Source organism: Musca vetustissima, unplaced genomic scaffold (assembly GCF_032173495.1).
Source record: "Musca vetustissima isolate MV318-11 ecotype Yass unplaced genomic scaffold, APGP_CSIRO_Mvet_v1 utg9226, whole genome shotgun sequence".
NCBI lineage: Eukaryota > Metazoa > Arthropoda > Insecta > Diptera > Muscidae > Musca > Musca vetustissima.
This window is the reverse complement of record NW_026885273.1, coordinates 371,778-397,934: the sequence shown is the minus strand read 5'-3', so window position 1 is coordinate 397,934 and position 26,157 is coordinate 371,778. Positions and strand designations below refer to the sequence as shown.

Here is a 26,157-nt window from a genome sequence, read left to right as displayed (position 1 = left end):
TTTGCCAGCGTTACGTCATATGCTAACGCTATAAAAAAGACGCTGGGGAATATGGCCATCCATTCGCCAATGCCCAGCAACAGCATCAATAACAGACGCGGCTGGCTGCGTGGCTGTTGATGCAGTCCCAGTACCATGAGTAAATGTCTGGGAATGTGAGCGAGTATTTCATGAACAACAGTTCAGTGTTCAGTATTTCATCCCAGCGGTAATAGGGAGTCCGTCCATCGACCGACCAAAGGGATATGGTCGATTCTTATGCTTCTGCCACGTTTCGGTCACGCATTTTGCACATCACCATTTACGGCATAGCATATGTGTCCAATGTGAAAATTAACGGTCATTTGGCAGGGTGGTGAGGGTTTCATTCGTTTTTTTTTTCTGTTTCTTCCTTTTATAGGACTGTGTTGGCGTGACAAGGGCTAGGATACTAGCCCCCGTAACAAGGGCTGCGACACTATTTATCAGTTTCGTCGTAAGAATAGAATGGTAAGAATAGAATGGTAACACCGCATCGGAACATACCCTGGCATTTTACTATTTTACATAGTTTTTCTCAGCCCTGTCTGACACGTTATTGTTCAAAATTGTGACACCCTGAGAGGACAGTACAGCCGATATTTGCACTATGTTTGACATACTGCACTACAAACATTTAGTGTGAAAATAGAAAATTATTATATGCAATTTTTCCATAAATAAGGGTTTTTATGAAAAAAAAACATCGACTTTGTGGACACGTAATTAAAACATGGTGTGAGTATTTACTTTACCGCAAATTTAGCATCGATAAAATCACTTATAGATAGCAAAACTAAACAAAAATCAATCTGTAAAATCTATCAAAATTGCCAACAATTGGTACAGTGCATTTGACATTGGGAAAATCGCCCTTAATATAGAAAATTCGGGCCCGAATGTACCAGAAATTGCTAGAAGTAGTCGATAATAAATAAATAAAACTCAAAATATGGAAATTAACCCAAAGGAGATATTTGACTTCGAAAGGATTTATTGAAAAAGGCCGGACTTATTTTTGCAGTAGTTGAGGAAATATCGAATACCAAAGACACTTGGGATATAAAATTGATATATCGATGATACACTTCTGGGATCATATTATTTTTTTTTAATTAGATGACTGTATTCACTTTTAAAATAAAAAACTATAAACGCACAATTTATTTTGAAATAAAAAATATTAACGCCGCGAAATATTGTATTCACTTTTAAAATAAAAAACTATAAATGCATGTGTGTCCGTCCATCCGTCTGTCCATTATAATTTGTAAACACGATACAGGCCACAGTTATGGACCAATCTTCACGAAATTTTGCATGTAGGATGGGTTCTGGCCAATGAAGACCCCTATTGTTTTTGGAAAATATCGGTTAATTTTTAGGGGATGAAATGGACCAAAAACTTTATTTTTGTCGGTTTTTCTGGTCGCTCCAGAGGGCGCAATTTTGACCAAAACACCGCGAATTTTTGCAAGGATTGATAAAGATCGGTCAATATTTAGCGGGTCAAATGGACCTTGACTTTTGTGTGAAAAATTACAAAATTTGTATTTTATGGGGTATATATTTGCTCCTGAAGGTCCTAGACCCGAGAAGTTGATAGTATGTTCAAGAGGTGTGGTCGACCTTTAAATTTATACCAATTATATTGTCGTATGTACTCGGATGCGGGACTTACACATAAATATTTACAGATGCTTACGTATTCATATATTATTACCACACCAGAGGGCGGAAATATAGGGCTGATCGCCTTAATGCTTCCCAGCACCATTTCTATACAGATTCCTAAGTCTTTCATTTTTAGGCCTTCTCATCGCAAATTATTTCGCGTCTGAGCATTAAATAATGAAAGCTTTAATTCATCCGAGAACATAATATTTCTCCACTGAGTCGGATTCTAATTGATATGAGCCTTTGCGAAAGCCTATATGGCTTTCAAAATATTTCAGGAAATTGAAATGGCTTTCTTGACGGTTTTCGGTTATGCAGACCTGTTACGACAGCTCGTCTACCCTCTGTTCTTGAGGTTATATGTAACGATAACCTCTCCAGCTCCATTGAACTATTAAATGGGTGTTTTTTATTTCTCCTACAATGTGTTGATTGGCACGAAGTGACGTTCTTATGCGGACGTCCTCCTGCAAAAACCCCGATTTATAATTCGAGATATTACTGATTTATTCATGGAATATTTCTCCGAAATCATGTTCTGTGCTAAATTATTTACAAAATCCCCGATAATTTGCTGTTTTGTAGGTGTTTTGTATTTGTTTCTGACCATTTTTATATATCTTTTTTGCAGTAAGTCAAGATCGAATACAGACACATGATTTAAAAAAATGTACTAGGTTAGGATAGGTTGAAAAGAAGGGTGGAGGAAGGAAGGTCCAACATGAGATGGACATACACATAAGCCAAATGAGGCCTTTTGTGCGCTCTAGAAATGCGGAGAAAGTTGGAATTAATGAATGTTTAGATTAAAAGAAGAGTGTCATTTCCCAAGAATTGTTTCCGAAGGCTTGTAAATGCTGGGCAATGCCACAGGAAATGTTCCAGCGTTTCACTGCCTTCCCCACACGTCCTGCACATGCTGCTACCATCGCATCCAATCTTGAGTAGATGTACCTTCAGGCAAAGGTGTCCTGTTAGAATACCTGTCAGTCTGCTTAAAGTAAAGTTTTAGATTTAACTGTTTTGGAAGATATTGCATTTATAGCTTGTTTGCTATTCGCAATAATATTTATTGCGTTTTGTCCTTGGTTTGAACTTAACCAGTTAAGACATTCTGTTATAGCTTGAACCTTGAAAACGTAGTAAATACAGCGATAAAAATTACTAAGTTTTCAGAGTTCATCTGTTTGTACAGAAGGGTTGCTTTAGTTGTGTCCATGCACAAATTGAGATAATTTGCTTTTCCATACATTGTTATTTATTTCAAAATTAATTTTACATTTTTGTTTTTTCAAAAGTAAATTAAAATGGGGCCCAATGGCGGAGAATATATAAAGAGGTGGAACTTGAAGAAGAGCATTCTAATAAACAAAAAGGTATCAGAATTAAAAACATAGCTTCATGACTTTTCCACAAAAATCGCCTATCCTACAAATATGAAGCTTGCAAATATAGGCAGGAAGCATCTACAAAAGACGTGATCTGTATCTGATTGGACCATTTAAGGCTTTGCTCTCCGTGGACTATTAATACAAATTCGGTATGGAAAAATATGTTTTCCGAACTATTGTAAATATCATAAAATCCAGGGTGATTGTATTGAATATACAACTAGACGTCAAGCCTCCTAAAAATTGGTAAGAGAGAATAATATTTGTTAGTGGCCTTAAAAGAAAGACAAATATATAGAATCTAAAATCTAGATCTAGATAGCTAATTTTGATCACCTCTTTCGTGGTATGTAGCGCAATCTTATTTAAAGTTAACATTGTCCATATAAGCACCATCCAACTCCGATCATAAAAAAAATAATAATCTCATCTCGATGTCGATCCAAATTCATGGATCAAAACCGAACAGTCTTCAAGAGATATTATGGTCCGGTCACAGCAATGTTGCTTGTATATGACGCAGCACTGTCTTCAACAAGACAGTGCTACGTCATACACAAGCAACATGCCCCAGATGATATTTACTCGCTGAAAGGCACAATTTATTTTATGATCGATCGGCTGGAGTTCATGTGTTAATTAAACATTTTTAATTTTTGACGTTTGTGGAATAAAGATCAACAAGGATTGACCAAACCTCGGATTTCTCCCACACATTGAGCACAAGATCTTTGTTCTCTGTTGCTCATAAACAATGTGCACTGCTTTCATACTCAACATCCCCAAATTGCCCCATCAACCCGAATTTCCCCAAATAACTGGCTTCTTTCAATTACAATTTCTTTAGATCCTGTTTCATCTGCGGATATTACCAACCGAATTGTATATGTGAGATCTACCAAAAATTGAATTTATTAATTCCCACAAATATCCATGTTCCATGTGAAATATTGAGTGGATGCAACAAAGTGTTGCCATAGTTGGAACCAAAAATACTCGAAAAGAATTAAACTCTTTCATGAATAAAAGCAATCGAATTCTGGGAATAAAGCCTCTGCCTCTTTTGGATGGATGCAGCGCAGCCTGCAGTGGCTATGAAGTGAATCGTTCGTTTGTTCAATTTGTGGATTTGTGGCGTGAATTGTTTCGATTATCGAATGGTATAGTTGGTACTAAAATTTAACGTACTCAAAGCTGTTGTGCTTATGTGTGTGTATTTTTTTGTTATTTTCATTTCTTGTGAAATATATATTTTTTCGTTTCTCTTCGACTGTGAGCGAGTGTGTTAAACAGGACAGGGTCTGTGCCTGACCATTTAAAACAAAACTTTTCTCATATAACGGCAATCAGAGTTGACTTTTGGCCAACTACTACTACTATGGATTTGGCCCACTCACTCGATTCTTTCACACACACACACACAGAGAGAGACACACTAACTCACATTAGCTGTAGTGGCGATGGTGGCACGGCAACGTGTTGCCAATCAATAACTTTTTTCATATTCCAGCTGTTGGTGTCGTTTGTGGAGTTGCAAGTGGCATAACTATGGCATGCCATGCCAAGCCACGCCATGAAATGGATTAAACTTTTGACAAAATCCAAAGCCAAAGCAATAACAAACACTCGAAATGGAATCACAAAAAGGGGGATAGAAAGAACCAAACAAAAAAATAAAAAACAGAGTAAAACAAACAAAACCAAAAGACAATAACTAAAAGTTTATTTTATGAATTTCCTAAATAAATTACCAAAAACTTTTAACCTTTTGCTGTTTCTGAAGAGAGACGAGCAAAACATGGACACCAACGTCAGCATGAACGAAGGAACGAATGAATGTTTGTTGGAAGAACGTAAATTGAAAGTGTGGCATTTATAAATTAAATATAACAAATAATAAGTAGGATAATAATATTTGCACAGACTGATATACCGACGAGGACGGACAGACAGACAAATAACTTATCATTGACATAAGTTATGATCTCAGAAAACATTCATATTTTCTTAGTTGAATGGACAACAGCAGGAACGGAGTAGAGTCAATAATCTTGGTAGATAAAAAATGACACAACTAAGAAAGAACTATTGCTGATAATAAATATTTATATGAGAATTTTGAAAATATTTTGTTGCAATAAAAAATGCATTCCGAAGAGAAATGAAATTTATATTTTATAATAAAATTTATTAAACTATAAAGAAGAATGTTGGGGATTTATGATATAGCTAAGAAAATGAGTTAACTCAAATTCGAGTTTTGGAAATTATATGAAAATTTGGCAAAATAGAAGTAAAGATCGATGCATATAACTTTTGATAAATCATTCAATATTATTGAAATTGTTATCAGTAAGCGAACACAACTTCGTATGGAACCAAATTGACAGTTAAATTTCCCTTACCGGTATATACGGGGACTTTATACCCTTGACAGAAAATGGGGTTTTGTAACATTTTATCGTCAGAGTTACTTCTTGGGTTAAGATTTAAGGAATGTCAAATCTTTTGCCTATTAATGACTAAAATAAGGTTTATTCAAGAAGGGTGCTTCCAACGTGAAGAAGAAGGTTCAAAATTCATAAGTACACTACCAGAAGAAGGTCAGAGAGGATCGCTTTGGAGAGGGAGAAAATTCTTTGTTAGAGTACGAAAAGATTCTAAACGTCTGCAATGCACGTTAGAACTCTCATGTCATTCTAGTTTCTCTGAGGCCTAAAACTCAGAACAAGAAATAATGGAAACAGTCATCTGACCAATTTTTCTTCGGTTCACAAAGGATTAAGAGAGAGCGGAAAAAAGAGAAAAATTGCATTTTTAAGAATTTCTGACACATTTTGTCACCGAAATAAAAACACAAATTGAAAAAATAATTAGTATTCTACCTAATAGCCTAGACAGACGACAGCCTTAATTTGCATTAACAGCGTTAATTCAAATTAACTTGTACATTATCCTCATTTTTATGTGTTGTTAATGCACAAAATCAAACTGAATTTATACTGAATTAGGCAATTTCAATATTGCAATGCTGTCGAAAATTAATTGTTTCTTGTCAAATGTATTTATATTTATGAAAATAAAAATATGAAATGAAGGCAAATTTCAACCATTTTTTAAATTGGGTGCTGTTTTGCTAAGATCATAGTTGTTATTCCTCCTTTATGTCATGTATCTATTTCCTAAAGATGTAATCCCGAAAAATATCGAAACAAATGTAAATTTCATTCTACACACAGACAAACAATTGTTTTGAAGCAAAAAACTGTTTCGTAAATGCAGAAACTCTCGTCTGTCAGGGGTAATTATTAATTCAAATTAAGCCTGTCGTCTGTCTATGGTATAAGGCGCAAATCCTAAATTAAAGCACACTGCATAAAAATGGAATTAGGTGCGCAGTTGAAACGGGCCTCTGCCGAAAGATCTCTCGGAGTACTCTGAGGCTGTATATTGGAAGAATTTCGGAAATAGGAATTTTTTCGATTTTCTTAAAAAAATATAGTTTGACCACAGGCCAACTTCAAATAAAATGGACCACTGTAAAAAATAAACAAGGCTATGGTTTGGAAATGTCTTCCGATTTACACACAAATTTTATTATTCGTTTTATATAAGGTAAATGTTTTTTTCAGAGAGGTTTCGGATTAAATGTTAATCAAATCGGTTATTTAATTCAAAACTTCAAATTAAATTTACAAGTCTATAAAATTCTGACCATTTATGGGGGAGGTACCAGAAGGAGTAGACCAATGGATCCCATCTTTGGTCTAGATCTGGGCTTAATAAAGATAATAGGTTATGAAAGTTTGGTTAAAATCGGAAAATCCATTCTCCTGACATTAAATATATAAATATTGAAAATGTTGACCCTTTATGGGTCAAAATTCGGACTTGGTAAAGATAATAGGTTGTGCAAGGTTTGGTTCAGACTTAAAATTGGATTTATAAATATTGAAAACTTTAACCTTTGTTGAAGAGGTACCAGAAGGAATGGACCAATGGGCCCCATCTTCAAACTTGATCTAGGCATATTGTACATAGATTGGTTCAAATCGCATAGTCCGTTCCAAAGAAACATGAGGTCAAAAACTAATATTTCGATGAGGCACAGGTTCGTTGTTGAGAGGGGTCTTAAACAAAGGGTCTAAGGGGGTCAGAAATAGCTTACAAAATTTAAGTTGTTGTGAGAAGATAGTGATGTGAAGAATAAAAGCCGTGTATATTGTTTATGAGCAATTGAAAATATTTCTACGGTACGCCTGTTTAAGAAAACCCAGGTTTGTTCATTGTTCGTTGTTCTTTGGAATTTGGTATTAACCAAATGTGCTTGCACTGCATAGCATACTTGATCCAAAAGTCTTAGGTCTAAGGCTCATAAAGTTCAGTTAACACCAGAATTAAACGCTGATTGAAATTCATGAAAATTATAAGAAATTACACAGACCCTAAAAAACGACACATGCAACAAAACCATTCAATCATTTACTGGAAATGTTTTAGAACCGTTTTGACTCTTGAAAATGTGATCACAATCGACCACCGAGATTTGTGATTTAACACCTTTCGACTTGATCCTCTGGGGCCATGTGAATGATAGAATCTATGCTAATAGTTCAGCGTAGATTAAAGACCTTAAAGATAGAATTTGTAAGGCTATGGATGATATAGGGCTGCCTCATTCCGATTTTATTATGCAAAACGTTATAAAAAAGATATGGTTCTGATGGTAATTTGGCAGATATTGCTTTTTATTATCAACATCTTGCTAATCCGTATAATTGATTGCAGACCCTAATCCGGATTGTTACCAACAAGTTGTGAAATGCAGTCCGGATTACCAGATAATCCGGTTTAGAGAGGTCCGGAGGTACGGTACTTATAGATCAAACTCCGCCATAAAAATCAATAAGGATATATAGGCGTATGAGTAATGATCATTTGTAATACGAGCATTGCTCATACGCCCATGAGGGACCATTACTTTGAATTGTTCTTCGCTTCTTAATCTACACAATTTTACAATTTTTTTTTTTAAGATACACTTTAAAATTCTTCCAATTCCCGTATTTCTGATTTAATTTAAAAAGTTCATTAAATTAAATTTAAACACACAAATAAATTAAAAGTCCTGTCGTAAAGGACTTCAATTTGCCTTGCAGTAGTGACAGAGTAATGACAATGACAATCATAACGCTTAATTCATTTTATGGCGGGTATCATTATTATGGTCTGGTTTATATTGTTGGTGTTGCTTTTGCTGTTGTTTTTGTCGTTTCCGTCATTGTAGTCTCTATTATTACCCTTGTTACCTGGACGCCATAATTTCGTAATGAATGACATTAAATTAATTTTCCCTATCATTATTAACACGAAGGAATGAAAACGAAGATACAAAAGAAGGAGGAGGAACGAGACATCAACTCATTCTTTTCATAATTGTGTGTGTGTTGTCCCCAAACCCCTTACCGAATCACAAAAGAGACAAAAGATAAGTATGTCTTTATTTGTTTGTCCGGTTAATCGTTGCGGTTCTGTGTTCCTTTACAGATGCTTATCTGTGTGACCACTATACGATTGACTATAAAACCGACCACAAACGTACCCACCAAACACCCAACACCTACCGTCTGGCTACCTTTTGCTCGGCTACTTGGCCATTGTGGGTGGCCAGTTTGATGGACAAATGGATGGATAAATGCTTGATTTAAAACAAAAACCATGAAATAGGATAGGGCGTGAAAGGGCAATTGTGTAAGAGCGAGATGGAAGCAAAAAAAAAATCACAGCAATTAACTTTCGAGTTGAAACCTAATCGACATTTGCCATCGACATGGTCGTCATCATCATCGTCGTTGTCGTAATAATAATAATCGAGTGTAAATTAGTTCAGGGCTTAAACGATAAATCATCGACGACAACAACATCAACAGCAGCAACAACATGGCCAACAGCAACAATATAATAAAGTTCAAGGTGTGCTTATCCATTTCCGAACAACACTGCCGCCGCCACCTCCACCGCCAACGTCCAATCGTCAATAGCATTGAGGGACCATGAAGGGACTACTAACTTCAGTCTGTGAAATTTCATGTCATTAGAACAGGTGATGCTGGAAATTGTAGTGCTAGTGATGATGATGCGGATGTTGGATACTGGTGCTGCTGCTACAGCTGACGGACGGTGATGTTGATGATGATGACACTGTGTTATTGTGGGTTTACAAACAACAACAGTGTTTATATGTCGTTGACGACGACACCAATGAGACACCAGCTGGCGCTGCTGTCGTTGTTGTTGTCCATGATTGGAAAATTATTGATGCCTAACTAGGAAAACACAAGTATTGCCACAACCGTGTGCTCGCACAAACAACTTCGTGGGATGTTTTTCTCCCACTCTAGTGTTGCGTTAGAATCTGCAACACCTGCGAAGGTTGACAATTGTCGTTGGATAAGTGTTTTACAATATCAAGCTAATATTTTTTTTTTCATTCGGATGAGTGAAGGTAAAGAAAATATTAGGGTATAATGAAACAAAAAAGGGATGGGAAAATATTTTTAAATGATCTCGAAAGCGGTTACATTTTTTAATTAAAAAGGTAGATACAAAATTGAAATATGGTGTTTTGAAATTTTTCCTGAAGATGGTACGAGAACTACCATATATATTTCTCCGCTGTCAGTTGGCTAAGGAAAATATAGTGTGTGTTATGGTTAAAACAGTTATGGTAGATTTTAAGACTGCTAACATGCCGGTCAACTTCGATCATTTCTCCTATTTTATCGACATTTTCGACGACCGGTCTACCTGTGCGAGGCGTATCTTTAACATCAAAAATTCCTGAATGGAATCTAAGAATCTGTTACCGTATCGGAACCATAAACACCAATATAAAAGGCTCAGACATGAAAAAAATTTCGGTGAGAAAGTCCAAAAAATAAAGGCTCATGCCATAGTATTGCATGGGTACTGGGAAGTATGGGTCAGTAATGGTATTGGGTTGTTTTTCTTTTTATGGAGTTCGATATATTTACGAGATATATGAATTAATGGATCGCATTGTGTATACAAATGTTTTGGAAAACACTATAGTTCCCTTTGCTGAAGAAAATATACCGCTTGTTTCGGTGTTTCAGCTTGACAATTGCGACCAAACATACACCAAAGTATGTCAAGATTTGTTGGGGGAGTAAAAAATGAAGGTTTTGTAATGGACAAAACAATCATCAGATCTTTACCCTATAGAAAAATCTTTGGATTATCATAGATAGCAACATCAAAAGAGTTTCACAAACAAACAGGCATAACCAAGGGTTCAGGATGCAAGGAATAGTATGCCAAAGGATCAAATTGAGAACTTTATTGATTCAATGTATCGTAGGTGTGCTAGCAAAATTTTCTTCTTTATAAGAAATACCCAAAGAGTTGCTTTAGTTTTGACCAAACAAAAATTAATTCAATTTCATTTTTCATAGAATATTTTGAATAGTTATGGAATTTGACAAAGTAGTCCTAAAATGGAATACTTGGCGTATACCTAATGACAACAAGTATACGCACCAAGTTTCTCCTGAAAAAAATGTCTGCTCACTGATATCATAACATGGGATACTTGACGTATACACTATGACAACAAGTATACGCCCTACCCTTTCCCTATTAAAAATTTCGGATTTCCAACACTATTGTAACAATGTAAACATGTATTAAACCACTGAGCGGATCAGTATAGTCGAAAGGGGCCGACCATATGATACCCTACATAAGTACCACGAAAATCTAACTTTCTGCGGTTTTATATTCTGAGCCTGAGCACTATTTCGCGATATTTGCACCCTCTTGAGTGCAACCTGGCAGCTCCACTTTCTAACCCTGGCATATTTTCCAACTTTTGTTTTTTCGAGGCGAATATTTACGCCTTAAAAAAAATTGTTCACTTTAGGTTTTGGTTATGATATGACCCAGAAATGCAGACACTTTTTTTGGTGCATTTCATCCTCTAAATATTAACGGATCATTACCGAAAACAATAGGAGTCTTTTTTGGCCATAAGAGGTTCTACATGCAAATTCCGCGACGATTGGTTCATAATTGTCGCCTGAATCGTCTTGAGAAATTATAATGGACGGACGGTCACACATGCCTAGATCGACTTAGCAAGTCGATGACGATCGGTATACTTAATCAAACACAAATCTACAATACCATGACCACAAATCTACAATACCCTGACAACATGATTGTGTAGGATATAAAAATTATATTTTTCTCAGTGTGCGATTTGTCTCAATGTGAATATTTCTTTCGATGTTTCATTTTGAAAATATGAACATGATTTTAGCTGACCTGAGAAGAGTCAGTTTGAGTTTAAGTTGACATCATGTCATAATGTCATCGTGTCACACAGTAAACGAGGTTGAAAAATCAACAGAAAACATAAACAATGACAACAGCAGCAGCAGCAACAACAGAAATTGCCAACTGACTTTTAATAGGACAACACAGTTGATGAGGATCAAGGGAACCTAGGCAGACAGGAGCAATTCGAACAAAAGGCTTTAGACAGCTGAATACTCCTGTAGCAATAGTAGTGCTTGTAGTAGTAAATTTACAAAGCGGGTGGTTATTGTAGTTGGCGAACTGCGAATGCACATTGATTTGAAGGGGGGAGATTTTTAAATATGACAATTAAATTCCATTGCATTATATATACAATTTAAATTACATACAAATAAGAGAAACAATTAGAATAACGAAGGAAATTAATCTTAAAAAAAATGATTATAATACCATACATAGACTCCAATATTTTGTGATGCAAATTAAAACATTTAATATTTTAAGTCTTATAATATTTCAAAAAAATTCTAAAAATTAAAAAAAAAATGAAAATGAATTACTATTAGTTGGGATTAATGCCGAACTAATTAGAATTAATCACCAATTCACATGGATTCATGATCATTCAATATCAACTTCTCCTGAAAAAATCACTGTTCATCGTTAGGGTTCATTTGAACATTATTATGGCAATTGTCTGCATTGTTTGCACTCCCATAGCGTCGTTCATGGTTGGCCCCAAAGCAGTCTATTGCAGTTCACTAGAACAGGGACATTTTATGGCTTTCGTTTTGTTGTTGTTTTTGGGTTTTTCTTTTTTGCTGCCTCCCTGTCATTCGTTGTCGTCCGTTTCGATTAAATGTTAAATGCCACACAAAAAGAATTCAGACCCACAAACACACACACACACAGCTCACAAACACCACTACAAACGCATAAACACTTTAAAACAAGAAAAACACAAAATTGTTGTTGCCTTTTTTATGAGGTTGTTTTCATATAAGCGATAAATTGCACAATTGTACCCGATTGCTGATGAATTTGAAGAGATCCATGTCAGTTTGACTTTGTCATAATAAAAGTGAGACGCAATGAAATGTTGGCGGCGGCTCCTTTGGTGATTTGCCGCAAGTTTATGTGGAAAATGCAGGACGTGAAAATACTACATACAAATACAAAGTAACATAAACAGCAAGTGTTGGAAAAATTTCTTAGCATAAGAAAAGGGAAAATATTTAAGAGGTTATTTGTAGAAAGTCTGAGGACAAGAGAAATGGCTTCGCTCATTTAAAGATTATTTTAAAAGGTCGATGATATTTCAAATTTTTGAATGATATTGGACTAAAGAAGACCAATAAATCAAAGAGAGAAAACGTATTTTATTTAAAACCATGTTTTGCACATAACATTTTTTGCTCAGGCAGAATTTTTTCTAAAGATCCTCTGTCCAACGGAGGTTTTCCGTCCATGGAAGACCACGTGAAAAGCTTTCTTTCCTAACTTAGAAGACCTAATCAAAGATTTTTCTACAGAAGACATTTCAAACAGTATGTTGGTATATAAGAGAAAGCTTCAGCCTATAGAGGAATGACCTTCAAAAATGTCTTCTGTATTCAGTGTATTTATAGAAGAGTACCTGAAAGGTAAAAATCGAGAAGCTTCAAAATACGTTTATAAAATCATAACGGATGCATAAAATGGATCTATGCGTATGAGTCCGAAACAAACCAATAATCGACCGTGAGGATCTTCGCGGACTTGCTAAATTTCCGCTTGAGCAATCTGGGGCGGTCAATTCTAAGTTTCAAAATTGTTTGCCTGAAGTTTTCAAAGAAATTCGAAAATGGACCAAGAGAAGATGACTCGTTTTGCACCTTGGCAAGTTGAGCTCTCTTACATCGGATTAAGACTTCACGTTGGCCATCCGCTATGCAACCCTGACTTTGGAACCAATTACTTGTTAATATTTCCGCACATTAAGAAAAAAAAGTGGCTTCTCTCTATTTCCGCCTCATTCAAACATTGCTTTTAGACCCTCTGTTTCTTCGGACCAAATCCGCTTCAAACAATTTGGAGTCGATTTACAAATGTACGTCCGTCCGCCTGTTTGGCCGGCTGGTTCGCACGATAACTCTCGAAGGGAGTAACAGATTTTATTCGAACTTTGCTTATACTTCCAAATTTAAATCAAGTTGGGAAGATGGGGAATATTGGCCCACTACTTTTGGTACCTCCCGTACAAAATGGTCAAAGTTTGCTGAAAATCAATTTAATATCATGCTAACAAACTATCCGATTTAAAACAAACTTTGCACAACCTATTATCTTTACCAAACCTGAAACAAGTCCGATGATTGGACCCATCGGTCCGTTCCTTCTGGTAACTCCCCTACAAAGGTGTCAACATTTTGAAAATTTGTTAATCCAGTAGTGTTGGCGTGTTATTTGGGATACCGTTTGTATTTTGTTTTTGCAAAATAGTCAGGCTGAATCCCAGTTCGTTGTTTTTATAAAAAATAACTCTTAATTAGTGGGGAATGTGTGATATTGTCCGCCAGTTCCTCATCAGTTCCCTTAGTTTTTTGTTAGGATATTCTCCCCAGAAGCTATTGCTTGTAACAAATCGAAGTACTTACGTTACCAGCGATAACACCTCAATGAGAAGTCCGTTGGTGCCTGGCATTGCTAGTTAAAGCAATAAACCAAACAGGTTGACCGTGCCTACAACTTCAGTAGTGATGGCGGGTTATTTGGGATACCATTTGTATTTTGTTTTGCAAAATAGTCCGGCTGAATCCCAGTAAGTTGTTTTTATCCAATCCAATACCAATAAAATGGAATATCCGATTTTATATAAAACGTACACATCAAACTTAAATCTAATTCGATGATGGGACCCGTCGGACCACTCCTACCTCTAGGGTCAAAATTTTAAAAACTTTTAAAGCGAATGGAGTAACCGATTTTATTCATTGATTGCACGTCGCAAAATTTTATCAACCCTGCAATAAATCGGATAAAGTCTAAGTGCAACCTCTTCTGGTAACTCCCCACAGATGGTCGATAATTTGATATAATGCGAATAATAAAACCTGTGTGTACTTCCGTAAAACCACAGGCTAAGGATATATATATATATATATATATATCGGCAACACCAACTAAAATTTTTTACTTGTTATCACAGACATTCCAAAACGTCATCAGATTATAAAACCCCCCATTGAAGTTATATCGTCTGTAGAAAACTTTTTGAAAAATTTTCATTTTATAGAATACCTTGGAATGGTATTCGTGCTTTTGCAAGGATTTTCTGTGTATAGAAGTCCCTCCGAAGTATCCTATGTTCAGAATTTATTTAACGATTTTTTGCTCATATACGGTCCACTGAAAGGTTCCTTTGCGGTTTGCGTCCACAATTTGTCTTTTTTTAATAGAAAATCCATTGAATGATTTAAAAAGATATAAAAAAAATTTAAAGATATAAAATTTTGTTAAATATATCATCTCTCTATCCATAGAAACCTTAATACTGACCCAAACTGTCTACAATTAAAATAAATATTGAAGGTCTCATCAAAACTTTCTCCACAAACAATTAATGGCTATTCTTTTGATCTCACAAACAAACAAACGAACAGAACAAAAAATAATTTATATGCCACATAAATATATCTCGAATGGCAAAGTTTAATTTCAAGTGAGCTGTCCAGGTCATTGTTAAGTTCCATTTCATTCGCATTGCACAAAGCCGGCGTCGGCTCTTCACAAAAACAACAAGAAAATAAAAACAAACACACACACACAACCATTCGTATTGTTTGCAAACAATTGAAGAAACACTACAACAAAACCACCGACAATCATAATAACAACTACAACAAAAACAACAACGGCAACAACAAGCAATTCATTGAAAAATCATTAAAAATGTTATTAAATTTATTAACGGATAAACAAAAAGGTTGGCTGTTGTGGGGCGGATTTGATTAAAAGCCAAGCAAATCCTTCTTTTCGCATTTTCCCTCCGATTGGCCACAAAGAATTTGCTGCTTATTGAACCGTATGATAAACGTTTTTGCTTTTGTTTGTGTTCTTGTTGCTGTTGTTGCATATTTTTTGTGTACGATTTTCTCTTTTGCAAGCGTGGTAGCTGGCTGGCTGTTCGTGCTGCTTATCAAACATATTTCAATTGCGTATTTAATTCGATGTATTCAATAATAATAATATTATTATTATTATTTTTATTTGAATGGAATAATGTGCTTATACCAGATTGTGATTTTGTTGTAATTCTAATCTGGGATGAAGGGAGAGAGGCTAGGGGTAGATGTTATTGCTGATTAAACAAAACACAAAAAAATAAAAAAAAAATATGCTGATGTTTGGGGCCATAAATATTCGAAACATTAAATCTGGGAGAATCTGCAGGCAGTAATTGGTTAAATTTATTAGAAAGTGTCTTTAACGTAATTTTGTAATTTTATCGGCGATTTCTGAGGATATTAACGGATAGAAAATACGCCAGGGATCTACCAGAATATATGATAATAAATTATAATCCACTGATGCCTAAGTGAATAAAAATTAAAACGGGGCTTCAGAAACAAAAACTCTCGACATATTTAGGCCTACGTGACCAACCTAGATAGTCTTCTATCTTTAGAAGACGTAATGAATGTTTTTTCTGCCTAGAAAAGGTAGTCTACGTCTGTAGAAGATACTACGCTTATAGAAAATCCTTTGAGTCCTTTGAATTGTAAGACATTTGATATGTTTATTTCTTTCAAAGGTTTAGTCGAACACTTTGTTTTTCTCGAATATAAAGAAGTTATGTGGTTTTCTTGTTTTCTTTAACAAAAATATACGTTTAACAGTAATTACGATCGGTGATTTTTAATTTTTATTCACTTTTGTAGCCTAAAATTATTTTCAAATAAAAATATTCAATGTCGTGTCATGTGGACCACTATAAAAAGTGGTAAATTTAATATGCGAGGAGATATTCTATCCTCTGAAAACTCGATATGGGAAATTACAGGTGCTTCGGTTGGAAAATGAAGCAAGGACCTTTAAAATACCGCGAATGGGGCGGTACCCTTAAATGGGGGCTATTCCAAAACATTAATCCATATATTTTTGCATTCATTGTTACCCAAGAGTGCAATAAATTTAAATTTATCACAACCAATCCCCAACCTTCCTTTAACTCACTGATCCTCATTACCCACACATACTGGTCCACATTACCCAAGTTATTTTTATTTGCAGTTTAGAGTTTTTTGTAATATAATGCAATAACATTTTTATAGACAGATATATATAATGTTTGACCTGGAAACTCTTTAGCCAAGAAATCTACTATGTTGTGAAAACAATTTGTTTTTATTTTTTACCGTTGTTACGCACAAAATATCAAAAAAAAAAAAAAAAAATGGTGGTCCACGTTACCCGAAATTACTCTACGGGTAAAATTGAGTATAGACCAATAAAATGACAAAATATCAAGCAAAATTTTTATAGAATATTGTGAGGATGAAAGATCGCATTTTGTTATAATTGAGGTCCGGCTCAATAAATTAAGGACGAAGAGGACACACAGAAGGACGAAATGTTCTACAAATAAATTTCTCATTCGATTTTACTGCAGAAATGAAATCTCAAAAAAGACATACAATAGCTAAAATGAAGATATGAAGCTATATCTTCAAGAACAACAAAAATAATTAATTTACTCTTTATGGTTTCGCCTAATTCTGCAGTTTCAAAATTATTAGTGTTGCATAACTATAGACGCACTTTAACAAATTAGATAAATTGATTTTTTAAAACTTAAATAAAATACGGCCTCCCTTATTATGAATAAGTTCAAACATTTTATCCATCACACTGTTGATCAAAATTTTTCGCAAGTCTTCATCGATTTACCGCCATTCATCGGCAATCACTTCTTGGAGGTAAAAAACATTTTGGTATTGGCGGTTTTCTGCATAGACAAGACGAGTGAAGATTCATTTTAATATCTTTTGATGTTAACCATACTTGAGTATGGCGACTTTTATGAACTGAAGCGTTATCCTGCTGAAAAACGAGTCCTTCAATGTTGCTGCTTTGTCAAAATGGCAATAATTTGTCTTCCAAGACTTGAAGGTACTTCATTGAATTCATCCGACAACTAGGAAATGTCAAATCAAGCATTCCGCAACAATGAAGGACTCGTTTTTCATTGTTAAAGACTTGCGAAAAATGTTGATCAACAGTGTGATGGATAACATTTTTGAACTTATTCATAATAAGGGAGGCCCTACCCATTATTTGTATAAGTTATTTTATTTTATTTTTTTTTTAAGTTTTAAAAATTAAATTTATCTAATTTTGTTAAAGTGCGTCTATAGTTATGCAACACCAGTAATTTTGAAGGTGCAGAATTAGGCGAAACCATAAAGAGTAAATTAATTATCAGTAGTGTTTGGCGGGTTATTTGGGATACCATTTGTATTTTGTTTTTGCAAAATAGACAGGCTTAATCCCAGTTTGTTGTTTTTATAAAAAACAAATATTTATTAGTGGGGAATGTATGGTAAATTAATTATTTTTGTTAAGTAATATGTGTTTTTGATCGTGTTATTGTGAACAATAACTTAATGGGTCCATTTTATTTGTCAACCAACATACCAATTGAATTGAAGGTGCGTCTATAGTTATGCAACGCAGTGTATAGAAAATTGAGTGATACCCCTTTATAGGGACTATACTAAAAGGTGGGCAAATATGTCGCATTTTCAATCCCAACCACACTAGTAGAATGGGCAAAACTTAAAGCTCTATCCCAAATGTTGCGAGCTTTGTCGTGATTTCAACAACCAAACTTTTTATATCCTCCACTATGGGGTGCACATTCAAAATCCCTAAAATCGATCGGGACATTTATATGAGGGCTATGTCATGGTAAAATTTTGGAACGAAAATTAGACAACCTTTAAACACCCTAAACGTACCCAAAATCCCCAGCTTTTTGGTGGAGGGTATAATTAAATAGAATTTGGTGTCTCCGTCGAATATTTCGAGGTATTTTAAAGGGAATGGAATTATACAATCCTTGGGCCATTTCATTCCTGAAACGGTTTCTTTTTGTTTTTGTTCGCTCCGAAAAATAACTAGATCATTCATTTAGTTCCATAGTCCCAATTAGTACAATTGTTCATTCCTATTAAACTATATGAGTAGGAGAGGAAACCTTAACGATTTGAGTAAAATGAAGTAGATGAACGAAAAAAATTGGACTAGTACCGTTAGTCCTTTTGTTGAGTAGTAACTTTGAACTAGTAGTTCACTCTGGAACGACACTAGGGTGTAAAACAAACATCTAGTGATGATTGACTCAAGAATAAAAATATGTTCCATGAACCGATGAACCTTCATGAACACGAGAGGGAAAATTAACGGTGGAGCAAAAGGTAACTAGGTAGGAACCTCAGGACCCGGAACTAGAACCGATCGTACGTTTTGCGGAATAGTTACTGTGAACGATTTCGTTCTGGAATGACACAAATCCACTGGAGGTTTTAAAACACATCTAATGATGGTTGGAATAAATTTAAAATTTTGTGATTTTGAGCATCGCCTTTCGCCCTTGAATTCGTACAAATTTAACAAGTCTCTGGATGTAACAACTAGGACTTAAATCAAATTTCCTTAAATTGTTTCTTTGATTTACAAATACGTCAAAATGTTCATAGGTTTAACATTTAAAATAATTTAATGCCTTCGTCTCCGCCAGTAAAATAAATTAAATAAAAAACAAACTTTGGATAAAGCTCAGCTAAAAAAATTATATTTGCGAAAACAGTGAACAATAAACAGTGAAATTTTAAAATCTATGCCATGGGTGTTTTCATTTTATGTACAATTTAATTTATTGACTGAAAATATATACTATCGGCCAACACAAAGTCTTTATAAGACAATAACTTTGAATTATCAAGATGACCATAATAAAAAAAAAATATGTCAAAGGGAGAGGTCACACTCCCTCTCGCCAAAAATAAGGCTATTTTATAGCTTTCAAAAATATGTACTGGTTTTATTGCCAGAAATAAAAGAATTCAAACAGTTACTTAAATGAAAATAATGATTTTAAAATACAACTAAGCATTGGAACAAATAAAATGCAACCTTCATTCATATTATTTAGATTCTTAAATATGAAACTTAATAAAAAAAAATTTATTTGAAAAAGAACATTGAACACCATGTGTAATGTCTGTCGAATGTGTTCTGTCAATAGAGTATATTTTAAACATCTTCCTGTCAGTAGAAGGTCTCCTGACATGTCTTTTGTTGATATATTCTTGTTGAGAAGCCTTCTTCCCATAAAAAATCTTTATTATCCCAACCACTACTACGGAGACTATGTAATGATTTTAAAAAATAACTTATCCTGTCATAACGAAATCTAAAACAAAAACAAAAATACAATAATATTTAATATATTTATTTGAAATTACAAGTAAGTTTTAGCATAAACATAAATAAAAAAAAAACATAAAATTGTAATTCCATTAAAAGCCTCTTTAATATGAAAACACTTAATTTCTATTGAAATGCTATTTTTGGTAAGTACATAAAATATTTCTCTCCCAGGTATCTATGAGTGCTTGTCTTTGCAGTCCTATACATTATTTGTTACAATATATGTTCATGTATTTTTGCAACGACAAAAAAGCATGCATATGAGGGTACGTAGTATGCAACAATAACACCCTCTTCAGTTTGCAATGAAATGTAACCGCATTAAAGCCGATTTAACCGGGCAACATTGTTTGCATAGTCTGATGGAGGGGAAGAATAATGACACGAGTTGTTAACTTAACAAAAGAATCCATTACGTCTACCCCATCTGTTGTCTGTGTGTATTTCGGCTGTCATTCTTGGGAGGATTTAAATTCTTTTTCAATTCTTTATAAGAATAAACCGGGTTTTTTGTTTAACCTTCATGAGATTGTAAAAGAATTACTTTAAATGAAGATTATGAATACATGGTAATTTAAATTTATTTTAAAATTTTTGTGTTGGTCTTGGCTAGGATAATATATTTGATAATGTCGGAAAATATGACATTATATTCAATTAGGTTGTTCATTCTCTAAAATTGAAATTACCGACACTCAGGCTAGAAAACTCAGTGTAAGGACTTAAAATACTGAAAATCAGGAAACCGATATCTTAATCTACAACTACTTCGATAGGAAAATTCACACAAACAGGGACGGTACATTTATATAAGGGTTCCATCAGAACTTGGACACACACTGGTGGCCTGGTGGCTAAATTTCAAGAAATGTATAACCGCATAACTTTTTTAAAAATAAACAATTCATGTAGTTTTTTTAGTTTTAAATCTGGTACTTTTTTTCTTTATTCACTAAAAAAACTAAAGCATTAATGCAAAATTCATTATGAAAAAAATTCTAATTCACGGATAAGGGAATTTGACTCAATTTTTGCTTGGACAAAACTAATGCAACTCTACAGTACAAAAATATTAGCTCTAAAATTTTAGTTATTTTTACTGTTTTCACTACTATCTTTTGGCTTCTGCACCTATTTCGGTCCTAATAGTTAATTTTTAAATGATTTAACTACAAAACTACTTAAAAATATATAAATGTCTAGAAACAAATACAGTACACCGATAAAACAGCTAATTAGCAATGATTGTGAAAATAATGTATCACAGAAAATTATTTTGGAGACATATTCCATAAAAAAATAGTGATTTCTCAAATTATATGTAGGATTATTGACTTCGCACAACAATTAACAAAATGGCGGAACTTTGAACAATTTTTTTTTTTTGGAAAATCGCCTATTTTTTACCACAAACTAAGTTAAAAAATAAGGAAGTTCTTCGCCGATTGGCTTTATCCTAGTTCATACGAGAGCTATACACTTATAGAGAAACGTGTTTTTGAGTTATCGTGCCCGTGCAAAAGAGAAAAACGCGTTTAAAGTTTGAGACGCCCTTTAGCCGTCACTTGATGCTGAAATATTGTAGGGACATTCTTGAATTAGTGTACATTCGAATTAAATCAAAAGAGTTCAATGGAATTTGTGAGACGGTTATCGTTGGATGTAACCTCAAGAATAGAGCATGGACGAGCTATGGTAGCAGGAAACTGTTAAGAAAGTTCATTAATTTCTGAAAACAATTGGAAAGCCATATAACCTTTTGTCAAAGCTCGGATGAATTTAATTTAAATACTAATGACTCAGACACATAAAAAAAGACAGGGTTTTATAATGACCAACACAATGATCAGATCTTTATACTATAGAAAAATCGATGGATTATCATAGATAGCAAAATCAAAAGAGATTCACAAGCAAACAGACATAGCCTCTTCTCAGAGGTTCAGGATGCAAAGATAGTACACCCAAGAGGATCAAGTTGAGCATCTTATAGATTTATTGCCTCGTAGGTGTTCTTTCGTAATAAAAAAAAATAATGGTTATGCTGTCCATTACTAGAAAAATTTGCTTATTTATAAGAAAAAAAAGTTGTTTGGTCAAAACTAAAAATTGGATCAATTTAGTTTTCCATAGAATATTCTTTTGTTAAAAAAAAACTATTTTATTTTCAAAAAAGTTACAGGTCATTTATTCAGTTGCTTTAGATTTGGCCGCCAGTGTACGTGCAAAAAGGCTTACAATTTTATTCTGGTTAAGCGGACCCATCCTATTCTTAGATTCAAAAAAAAATAATAGTTTTGTTTTTTTGATTAAAATTCGGCTTAAGCCTTCAATATACCGAAAAATCATATATATATATATATATATATATATATAGAAACAATCCAGGAATCAGGCACGTACACAGAATTTAAAATAAAAAATTTCTTGTATGCATTAAAATTATTATTGAGAATGACCGTGCCTCTTGGATCGAAAGATGAAAATAGAATAAATTGAATTCCTTCGAATAGTTCGAGGTGTTGCAAATGACTTGTTGGAAACTCACCCTTATGGCAGGGGTTATTAAAAATCTGTACCATTCTATTATTATTATATTGAACTAATCTAGAAAACATAAAAAATCATGTCAAAACAATTTTATAGAAATGTTGCTACATAAAGTTTAAAATTGCTCCACATACATAGAGTTGCAGCATATAAAATAAAGTGAAATTATAACACATATTTTTTACGTTAGCAAAGAAAGAAAAATTTTTGCAACAATTTGTTCAAAACTTCTTGCCACAAATGCAGTTCTTCTTCAATAGCGAAAAAGTTTTTCCCGCTTTTTTCGAAACGATAATTCAATTTTAATAAAGTTTTCTTTAGACGATATCCTTCAATACAACTAACCAGCCGTAAGACTTGAACCACATTGCACAATACAAACATACACACGCACCCACTATCACCTATGTGTGTGCGCGTGTGCATGAGGGCGGCGGGTGTATTAATTTTCCATTAACCCAAATCTATGAAAGAAACAAAAACAAACAATTGAGAATAAGGAAAAAAAGCAAAAACAAACACATGGTAGAATAAGAACAAGAACGAGAAGTAGCAACCATGTTTATATTTACTACGTAATGGTTAAGCTGCTGCTGGGGCATCCGCGAATAAGCCCACTTCTCTATCAAAGATGAAGAGATCTTCTGCCTATAAGCCTCCCACACACACACACACACTCAAAGATAAATATCAGCTTAAAAGGGGAAATAAAGTTAAACTTTTGCACACACACACACACATCAGCACCACCAACCACACAATATATGTATGTGTGCTGCAAAGTTTTCTTTCGGCTGATGTTGCAAATTAAATAGAACGCACTCCCATTAATATTAAAATGTTTTTGGATTAAGTGTTTTGTGTTAGTATACAATATCATAACAACTTGTAAATCTTTGCTAGGAAAATAATTAGGTATTTTGAAAACTGGAGTATTTTAATCGGAAACTTACCTCAAAAGTTGTAAACACAATTTTCTCTATCGATCCGAAATAACGTTCCCAGAGCACTTGTGTTTGTTGGCGTAATGCAAATATTCGTTCATCCGATATTGAACGAACGACTTCAGGAACCTGAAAATAAAGAGACAAAATTATTTGATATAAAACTAAAAAACTTGTTGATTTTGATGTTCATATTTTATGAATAATAACAAATTGTAATATACATTTTCGGTTACTTTGTATACGAATATTTTCAGTATTAATTGTTCAGATAAAGATTAAGGCCTCAATTTACTTTTTGAATACTTCCATTGTAAGCATGTCACTTGGTTCAAAAAGGCTACTTTGTATTCGCAAATGTACTCGAATTACTCGCCGCTCAGGAATATATGGAAATTATTTCGGCAAGGGATATCAAAACATGTATGGTGGTAGACATGTATGTTATATATGTTGGTAATATGTATCAGTCATTTTGGATTGTCAGTTTGTTTTTAATAAATAAAAAGGTTAGTCGTATTTTCTTGTTTTCTTCGGCCTACTATGATCAGAAAAAAATTTCAACTGTGGTGTACCTACACGTTTTAAGGAAGCACATTATTTTCAAATATAAAGGCGTTGTTCAACTTTTTACTGCAATCTCTGGAACCTTATGGTAATAAGAAATACTATCTTGAAGTTATGCACCGCTTGCGCGAAGCAATTCCTCAGAATTGTGGAATTGTGGAAACCTCAATCATGGGTATTATAGCTTTGTGCAGCCCCAAGAGTTTGTAACGCAGCGAAATATTGGTCCTAGATCCAACATTAAGTATACCGATCGTAATACTTCGACTAGCTGAGTCGATTTAGACATGTGTGTCCGTCCGTCTGTCCATTATTATTTGTAAACACGATACAGACCCCAGTTATGGGCCAATCGTCACGAAATTTTCTGTCGTTCTAGAGGCCACAATTATGACCCGAACACCACGAAATTTTACACCAGGAAGGGCATCTGGCCAAAGAATAAGCATGACTGATTTGATTAAGATCGGTCATTATTTAGCGAGTCAAACAGATCCAAACTTTTGTGTGAAAACTGACAACATTTGTATCTATGGTGATATATTTACTCCTGAAGGACATAGACCCGAGAAGTTGATAGTAGATCCAGTTGTATGTTCTCGGATGTGGGAGTAATACGTAAATATTTAAAAGTGTCTATGAGTGATGATATTATTGAGTATTACTATCACACATCTAGAGGGAGAAAATGTAACACTGATCGCTTTGAAATTTTACATGAAGTTCCATTTATGGCCAAGGACGACGCCTATAATTTTCGGTGATGTTGAGAAGATATTAAGTGGGTGCAATGAACCGAAAACTTTATTGTTGTCAGATTTTATATACAGAAAATCACATATTTTATACAGTGAAGAGGATCCGACGAAATTCCGAGGGTCAAATCAAATTTTTATTTTATGGCGTAAATATTCACCTCGGGAAAACAATATTTGGAAAATATGCTAGTGTTAGAAAGTGGAGCTGTTGACCTAAAATCGGTCAAGAGGGTGCAGATATCGCAAAATATTGCCCAGGATCAAAAGTTAGACTTTCGTGATAGTTATGTAGGGTATCATATGGTCAGCCCCTCCGACTATACTGACAACAGCTCCGCTACGGCATCTTTTCCAAATCATGTTTTCCAGGAGTATAACATTACTCCAAAAGATTCAAATTTTGTTATATTACACAAAAAATGTTTTGGTTCATTTGACACGCCATTCGAATTAGTATGTCAGTTCGCCTTACCCATGGAAAATTTCTTTTAAAATAGTGTTGTCTAAACCAGACAAAAATAAAGTTTTCGGTCCATTTCGCCCACGAAGTATCGAAAATTATAGGCTTCCTCTTTAAATATATATGTCATTCCTAAACGGATGGTCGGTCGGTCGGATGGACACACATATCTAGATCGACTCAGCTAGTCGAGATATGAGATCGGTATATCCCTAATTGTTATGCGGACACGACGTCGTGCGCGCACCCTAGCATGTGTTCATTCGTTGGCTATTAAACAACGACTGAATGAAAGATCATAACTATGCGTGTGAGTGAAAAGCTACTTTAAAGTATACTGATGGCCTTCATTGGTCTAGGATCAATATTTCGCGGGCCACAAAAAGCTATAATACCCTTACAGCAGACTTGTGTAGGGTATAATTAAATATCCAAAATCCCCAAAATACCGAATAATGGGGATCGGTTTGTAAGGGTCCCACCCCAAAACATAAGTTATTATTGACAATTTTTGGTACAAAGATTTCACACCCAATCCGAATTCATAATACTAAATTACAGGCAACTTGGTTGATGAACGCGTAACAAATCATCAAAAAACAAAATTTAGGGGGAAATGTTATACGGGGACTACCCCAAATAGCAGACGAAAATGGATCATTTTTTCTAGGTCATTTCATGTTAATATTTTTTCCCTTTATAACAATTTAATAGTTCTGGATTTATTGATCTGTCGTTGTAAACTTTTCATGGTGTTGCCCTACAAAATTTATTTTCCTGGAAGCTGTGTCATCTTTGATGTACAAGAATTGGGAAGGACAGGATGAGGCAACCCAATTGTTTATGTTTTTTGTGACAAGCTATTCATTTCACGCCCTTCGAGTTGACGTAAAAGTCCCTTGAGACGTCAACGTCCGCAGCTAGAAAAATATAGTCCTAAACGTCGACCATTGAGTCGCATATTAAAATAAAATAGATCC

General features: G+C 34.4%; 1 protein-coding gene across 1 annotated transcript in view; it reads right to left on the bottom strand.

Moving 5' to 3' along the window:
• Window positions 1–26,157, bottom strand: part of LOC133332471 (exostosin-1) — a 227,625-nt gene that overhangs the window by 114,266 nt on the left and 87,202 nt on the right. The window contains exon 5 of the mRNA XM_061540874.1: window positions 23,402–23,521. Within this exon, the coding sequence (XP_061396858.1) occupies window positions 23,402–23,521 (120 nt within the window). The remainder of the gene's footprint in view (window positions 1–23,401; window positions 23,522–26,157) is intronic.